This window comes from Homalodisca vitripennis, chromosome 5 (genome assembly GCF_021130785.1).
Source record: "Homalodisca vitripennis isolate AUS2020 chromosome 5, UT_GWSS_2.1, whole genome shotgun sequence".
NCBI lineage: Eukaryota > Metazoa > Arthropoda > Insecta > Hemiptera > Cicadellidae > Homalodisca > Homalodisca vitripennis.
Window position 1 is genome coordinate 186,275,603 of NC_060211.1, and position 8,415 is coordinate 186,284,017.

At 36.5% G+C, this 8,415-nt stretch overlaps 1 protein-coding gene across 1 annotated transcript; it reads right to left on the reverse strand.

Moving 5' to 3' along the window:
• Nucleotides 1-731: 731 nt before the first annotated feature.
• Nucleotides 732-7,525, reverse strand: LOC124363979 (splicing factor 3B subunit 6-like). The gene is made up of 4 exons (XM_046819250.1): nucleotides 7,300-7,525; nucleotides 4,354-4,472; nucleotides 1,143-1,272; nucleotides 732-970 (listed from the first exon to the last, which is right to left on the reverse strand). The coding sequence occupies exons 1-4, from the start codon at nucleotides 7,324-7,326 to the stop codon at nucleotides 878-880; spliced, it is 369 nt and encodes a 122-aa protein (XP_046675206.1). The 5' UTR covers nucleotides 7,327-7,525; the 3' UTR covers nucleotides 732-877.
• Between the last annotated feature and the right edge of the window lie 890 nt (nucleotides 7,526-8,415).

An 8,415-nucleotide genomic window follows, 5' to 3' on the forward strand; every position in this document is an offset into this window, starting at 1 on the left:
AATATTCTAAGGAATTATTTCGAAGTCAAAATATACTGGAATAATGATGTATTATACAAAGAATGCAGAAACAGGTAAGGTTTGTTATTTTTAGTTTTTTGTAAATATTGTATACTGAATAATTTTTTATTTAGTTCTGTATAAATGCTTTTCAAAGTAACATTCATAATGTTTAAAAACTATTCATATCTATTCATTGATTTCAAAATAGCATTTTATATGCCTTTTAAAACTGCAATATAAAATAACTGAGATTTGTCAGGACATACAGAAACATTAAATGGGTTGAAATATTTTCTTTGTTTTGTCCCAAATCTAATGAAAAACAATAAAAGAATTAAGTGTAAAAAAGCAGAGCTATAATGTAATGTGTGATTCTGTGTTTTTTATTTTCCTGAATTACAACATGGAGCATCTTTTCCCAACGCAATGCAACAATTGAAATGGAAATATTATCTTCAATATGAAAAATAACAATAATTTTTTAAACATTTCCAGAAAACTTTGGTTGACTAATAATTGTTGTTTTCCATGAAAGTAAATACCATAATTTATCAGTCTATTAATGCCTCAAGTTACAAAACTCATCTTGATGATGTGATATGCCAAATACAATACAAATTTTAATAATACTGATAATTTTGTACTGTTTGCCTATTACTATAATTTGGTAAAACTCCTAATTGGTAATATAGGTAAAAATCAAACATATGTTTTGTAAAACACCTTAATTTTTAAACATATACACAAGAAAAAAACTGCTGCTTTTAATGATAATAGATTTTATGTTACAAAATGTATTCACTTATGCTAGAATTCCACAAGTATCAAACAGTTTTATGTACAGTTTCAATCAAAGTTCCGCTTCAAGGAATGTTTATTTCTTCTCATCAAGACCATACTTGCTCTTCACTTTATCAATCTCTTCCTTCTTCTTGTCGACATCTACCCTCTTGAATGCTTTGTTGGCCTGAAATACAAGCAAATTATTAACTTAAGGCAGAAATGAAAAAAAATATTTGTTATGTAAATGAGTTTTGAATCGATTCTGCACACCAAAATGAAATAAAATACATAACGTACGCATAAATTTCAATAACTAGTACTAATCAATTTTTAAAAAGGTTAACTGATTCCATTACCTGATAGTACAGAACAACCAGATATCTGTTACACACGTTGAACCCTGAGAGATGATCGCAGGCGTTCTTGGCATCAAAAATATCTTCATAGACAACAAACGCAGTGCCTCTGGTGTCGGGAGTGTTCCCCCTGTAACACAATCACTGTTTGTACGTTGCCCTTAACCCTTCACATGCCACTAATAAATCCATTAACTTACCTATAACGCCAACACAAGCAAAAGTTTTTTTTTTACGTTCAAAGCTAATTTTTATTATAACTAAATTATAAAAGGTAAAAGCAAAATAAGTATAAAACAGGGCATTTTTTCTTAAAATGAGCGTATGGGGTATTGATATCCTACCGCAGATTGAAGGTCATTTATAAATACTTCCTTGGCAACTGCAATAAGCACGGAGCGTGCACCGGGCATTTTGAAGGCCTTTTGTAAAATAAAAAAACTCTTCAAGAGACATAAACTATAATATTGGACATACCTGTATTTGGCGTTTTGATCAAAGTTTACCATTCTAATATATTCATCTACGGCGTGGAAAGGGTTAAAAGTATTTATAATTTGAGACAGCATCAGATTTCAGACACTGCACTAAGCAGAAGGTGAAATGGAACTAGACTCAACATTCGCACAATTCCACCTAGAGCGCTCTGGTGCTGTCTCACACGAAACTGTCACACATCAAAGTCCGTCACCTACATAACTCACCGGTAAACCATAAAATGTAAATGAAATTATGCATCTATATGAGTCATCTGTGACTCACATTGAAATACAAGAGCGATTACAAAATTTAACAATTCAGCAAAACATGTTAAACATTCTTTCACAGCCATAAAACAGATCGATTTAAAACTGGTATTTTTGGTTTATACGATGCTTATTCTGATGCATAGCAATTGGTCTGGTACTGGAATCCGAATCCTCTTGTTATGAGGCAGTTAACTCACATATGAGTGAACTGACCCAACTTCCCAACTGGGGCATCAAGGGAAGCAGACATGCTGTTTAGGATGGAACTGACCCAACTTCCCAACTGGGGCATCAAGGGAAGCAGGCATGCTGTTTAGGATGGAACTGACCCAACTTCCCAACTGGGGCATCAAGGAAGCAGGCATGCTGTTTAGGATGGAACTGACCCAACTTCCCAACTGGGGCATCAAGGGAAGCAGACATTCTGTTTAGGATGGAACTGACCCAACTTCCCAACTGGGGCATCAAGGGAAGCAGGCATGCTGTTTAGGATGGAACTGACCCAACTTCCCAACTGGGGCATCAAGGGAAGCAGGCATGCTGTTTAGGATGGAACTGACCCAACTTCCCAACTGGGGGCATCAAGGGAAGCAGGCATGCTGTTTAGGATGGAACTGACCCAACTTCCCAACTGGGGACATCAAGGGAAGCAGGCATGCTGTTTAGGATGGAACTGACCCAACTTCCCAACTGGGGCATCAAGGGAAGCAGGCATGCTGTTTAGGATGGAACTGACCCAACTTCCCAACTGGGGCATCAAGGGAAGCAGGCATGCTGTTTTAGGATGGAACTGACCCAACTTCCCAACTGGGGCATCAAGGGAAGCAGGCATGCTGTTTAGGATGGAAGTAACCCAACTTCCCAACTGGGACATCAAGGGAAGCAGGCATGCTGTTTAGGATGGAACTGACCCAACTTCCCAACTGGGGCATCAAGGGAAGCAGGCATGCTGTTTAGGATGGAACTGACCCAACTTCCCAACTGGGGCATCAAGGGAAGCAGGCATGCTGTTTAGGATGGAACTGACCCAACTTCCCAACTGGGGCATCAAGGGAAGCAGGCATGCTGTTTAGGATGGAACTGACCCAACTTCCCAACTGGGGCATCAAGGGAAGCAGGCATGCTGGTTAGGATGGAACTGACCCAACTTCCCAACTGGGGCATCAAGGGAAGCAGGATGCTGTTTAGGATGGAACTGACCCAACTTCCCAACTGGGGCATCAAGGGAAGCAGGCATGCTGTTTAGGATGGAACTGACCCAAATTCCCAACTGGGGCATCAAGGGAAGCAGGCATGCTGTTTAGGATGGAACTGACCCAACTTCCCAACTGGGGCATCAAGGGAAGCAGGCATGCTGTTTAGGATGGAACTGACCCAACTTCCCAACTGGGGCATCAAGGGAAATGCTGTTTAGGATGGAACTGACCCAACTTCCCAACTGGGGCATCAAGGGAAGCAGGCATGCTGTTTAGGATGGAACTGACCCAACTTCCCAACTGGGGCATCAAGGGAAGCAGACATGCTGTTTAGGATGGAACTGACCCAACTTCCCAACTGGGGCATCAAGGGAAGCAGGCATGCTGTTTAGGATGGAACTGACCCAACTTCCCAACTGGGGCATCAAGGGAAGCAGGCATGCTGTTTAGGATGGAACTGACCCAACTTCCCAACTGGGGCATCAAGGGAAGCAGACATGCTGTTTAGGATGGAACTGACCCAACTTCCCAACTGGGGCATCAAGGGAAGCAGGCATGCTGTTTAGGATGTTACATTTTTAACGTCTCCTTTATAAACCTTTTTTACTTACTATACTTTCAATCAAATCAAATCTTTAATTGCTCGTAACAATTGCACATTGTATGGCAAACGTGATAATTAATTACAAATTTTAAACTCTTACACACATTACCACCACGTCCAAACTTACATAATTTTTCATACATTTCAGTCTCATTCATCCTTCGCCAATCTCAACCCACTTCTAATGCTGGAGTCAGTCATCGAATTGGGCGATCAACCAGTTAACACCAGAAACTCGTCAACGCTGTAGAATGCATTTGACACCAGAAAGAGCTTAAAACGAGCTTTTGACGCATTGGGCGTTTTTCATAGAATTTGGCAATCTGTTAATGAAATGAACACCTGCCTGCGAAGGTAAGTGCTCATAAACCACCGTTCTGTGTCTTCCAGTACGGTAGATATCTCTACCTCTAGTCTCATACCTGTGTTTGTCGCTTCCCCTGGTTAGGGCACATTTAGACAAACAGAACAAAGATGACTGGAGAGACTGGGCAAAGTCAACAGTTCAACAGTTGCAAATTTTTTTGATTTTAAAGTTTAACATTTCATTTTCATGTCAAACAAGATTTGACTATACAAAGATAACAGCCACTCTTTAAAAACAATACCATAACTCTATTATAATATCATGACCATGAATTACACTAAGAAATTAGACTTACACTCGTATTTGACGAATTGCACCGTACTTTCCGAATATGTCATACATTTCCTCTGCAGTTATCTTGTATGGTAAGTTGCGGATGTACAGAACTCTATTAACCTCAGGCGGCAAGCGCACCTGAAACATTCCATTGATCAATGTATCTTACTCACCCAGGAAAGGATTAAGTTTTTTTCTAATTATCTTTTTTACACTTGCCGCTCTTCAATCAATGTAAAATTACATTGATAGCAAGATCAGAAAAATGTGTCACTGTTATATTAAGATCAAAGAATTTTATATTGTTTCACTCTGTTTCTGATATAAACTGTGTTATTGCTGTTTAAAGTGCTTTTTAAGTGTATAAACTTCAAAAATTTATTTTATACACATTTGAATATATAGTATTGTGTATGTTAATTACATAAATAACTAGATTAAAAACAATCAACAATTTTTCAAGGTAAGTTCATACCTACTTGTGCCCTTTAAAATTTCACAAAAATACCTTTCAAGACGACTTATTTTCTTCTAACTATGTGACTAAACTACAGAAGTGAATGTATTATATATTAAATATAAATTTGTGTTTTAGCTGATTTTTGTTCCTAGTGCTATACAGTTACGATATAGAGTTATGTTATGTAGTTTGTTTTAGCTTTTGTAAAACATAATTGACGGTATTAGAGTTAACCCTTTTACTGCCGGCCATTTTTTTATCGTACCAGTCAAAAATTGCCAAGGGGGAAAATCGCTGTTGTGCATTCATTTACAAAAAATGCTGTATCTTTTTTATTTTTCATTAGATTTGCATGAATTTTTACTTTATTTACTCGTATTTAAATGCTGTTTTTTAAATAATAAAAAGAAATTTTAATTTGAAACAAACTCATTATTTAATTTTAAAAATTATGTAAATAAAAAATAAATAAAAAAATAAAAATTGTGTTTTGGCATCTGATAATTTATTTTTAAAATTATACTAAAATTTTGAGCATGATATCATTATAAAACTAGAGCAATTGCTTAGAACATATACCAAATTTGAAGGTGCTACCTTGAAACATAGCTGCACTATGAGGATTTTTCCCAAAACTGGTAGGCCTCCTCTAGGGCCCTACCAGTGGAAGTTGAAGGTAAACTTATCTGTGCCACATCCCCCTCACTATCTAATAACTCCTCATTATCTGATGGTAAGATAGTCAGGATCGTCATCAGTGTCATCCACATCACTTTGATTGTCATCAATAGCCCTAACACTAATATCGGCATATGAATCTGACAAATTCTGAAGGAAATCGTCACTCAGTTCGTCTTGCTCTTGTACACCACCATCGATTAGACTGTTTAATTATTGTTCCCTCACTCACAGGAGAGTTAGATGTAACTCTTTCACTCATTTTATCCTTGATCAACAAAAGTAACACTTCAAAAAACTTTCGATAACATTGTAAACAACAACAATGAACGAAGATTTCAGTAATCTAACCCGAATCATCTGGTTTTGACAGCTGTCTAGGTAGTTCGTCAATTCTAGTCAAAGACGACGAAAATAGAAATCCAAAGTTCTTCAAATGGCTTCTTTCATTATCCTTTCCTCCTAAACAACCAAAATACCGAATATTTCGGCATTTGAACATAACAGTAGCCAGTAACAATAAAAAAAACAGACGTCCGACATATCGGACGTTGGCGTTTTTCGGCAAAAATGCCGACGTCCGACATATCGGACGTCGGCAGTAAAAGGGTTAACACACTGCAGTCGAGTAATGGACGGCCTTCCATGAGGCAATGAATAACTACTTAGCTTTTCATAGTTCCGGAATATTTTTTATGATGTATATAAAGGTTACTTTTTTGCCTTTTCTCATAACTATGTAGTCTACATTTTCACACGCAAAAAATGAATTTAGATTATTCCTAACATAGGCTACAATAAACAATCCAGAACAAACTTGACAAGATTCATGAAGGAATTCAATGTGCGACTAGAAGTTTACCTAACATAAACAGTTTTGGTACTGTTCAAACAAACACTGTTGACACAACACCAGTCTCTAATGGTATCAGATAGGCCATCCAGCCTCAAACTGAGGTCTATATCTTTGTTCCCAAAAACGGAAACTTCTGTCATTAGCAAAGAGGTATGTCTCCGAGAATCCACTCCGAACATTGGCCGGGAGGTTGTTTATATAACCAAGAAAAAGAAAAGGCCCTAGCATAGAGCCCTGTGTGACACCATGCTCAACCAGCCAATAATCAGACATCATTACTACAAAGTGTTTGATCCCATTTGTTCAGGTATGACTTAATAAGACACACTAGAACTACAGAGACCATAGTAATCGAGCTTATGAAGTAAGATGCTGTTAGTAACCTCGTCAAAAGCTCTTGTAAGATCACAAAGTTGGGCACCAACTAAGACCACTTTCTAAGCCTTCACACATCTACATCTGAATTAAAGACAATAATAAAGCTTCAATTGTGCTATGGTTAGCTCTAAAGCCGTATTTACAGTCTACTGAACAAAGAGATAAACTCAAAATATCCTACAATATGACAATTAAGTATGGTTTCAAAAAATCTTGGATATCACACTAATAATGCTTAAAGGCCATAGTCCATGGTCTGAACTTAGGACCTTTTTGATGCATAGGTACAACTTTTAATTACTTGAACATGCAGGAAAAATATTATAGTTAATGCAAGAATTTATTAAATAAGCTAATGGTTCACATATATAATAGGCAGCTTCCTTCGAGTATGTGAGTTGAGGTTATGGATCATAGAGAAAACATTGTTTACTGAATGAAAAAGCATAAACTTAACTAGGCTACAATTTACCTTATAATCATTTTGTCTCTTATATACTAAAACACAACATAAAAACAATCAAAATTGAGTCTAAGATCGGTTATTAATCTTTATATCATAAAACTAGGGGCATTTTAAACTATGTACTTACATTTGCTCTCTTCTGCATCATAGCCATTTTATCTGTTGAAAGGAGAGAAAAATTCAAATACAAACAAGTAAATTAAAACCGTTGATTTTTAAAACTTATAAAATACGATCTTAGTGGAATTTATGTTAAAATCGCGATATTTGAGGTTATCCTGACTAACACAAACAAAGCGTACATATAAACGACGTACTCCCCTGGCCACTTCACTTTTCTAATCAATCACACTTTCCTTGCAGAATTACCAACGTCAAATAGCAAAAAAACCAAATGTGGACTAAAATTTCCTGACTGCTACCAATATCAAGCATTACAGCTCAAAATTAAATACTACAACAAATACAAGAATGTATCGAACCAAAAGCGTTGTAATTTAACAATTTAGACTTTGTATCATGAAATAGTAATACTCTACGATGGTTTAGACTCAAAATATTGAAGAACTCCATTGCTAGAAAGCATAATTTTTAATAAATACTTCTCTCATCGCGAGGAACAAAAGATTATATAAGGATGTTAAGGTAGTGCTTGGTGTATGGGTTCAGATTCTATGGTGGTGCCTTTAGAGGACCTTTTATCTATGGATTTGAAGCAGAGACGTTCTATTTGTCGATGTAAATGTTCGTCTTACAGTGCATCGTACAACCCCAACCTTACAATTACTTATTGTGGTCTAATAATATAGAACAAAATAAAACTATTGCTTGTATTATGTCATTTGAGGCAAAATATGACAGTTGAGTTATTGCAGCAGTTACCCGGGGAAGCATTAATCAAAATTCTACTCTCCTATTCCAAAAGATTAACATGATGGATTCCATAATTACAAATACACTACTAAGTACAATATTGTAATTGCCCTTGGTTTACTGTATTTGCCCTGCGGCACTCGAAAATCTGAATTATGATATCATTTTACAATTAGATTAAATAACATGTATCAAAGAACGTGCTGCTTGTAAATTTTACACCCGAACTTCAAGAACTGATATAAAGAATTTGATTTAACAAAACTGCTAATTTGTTAAGGTGCTTATAATGTCCTCGCCCTCTACAGAGCATTGAGGATGATTGTACGTTTATACGTTATAGGTACTATGTTGCGATGATATCATGAAT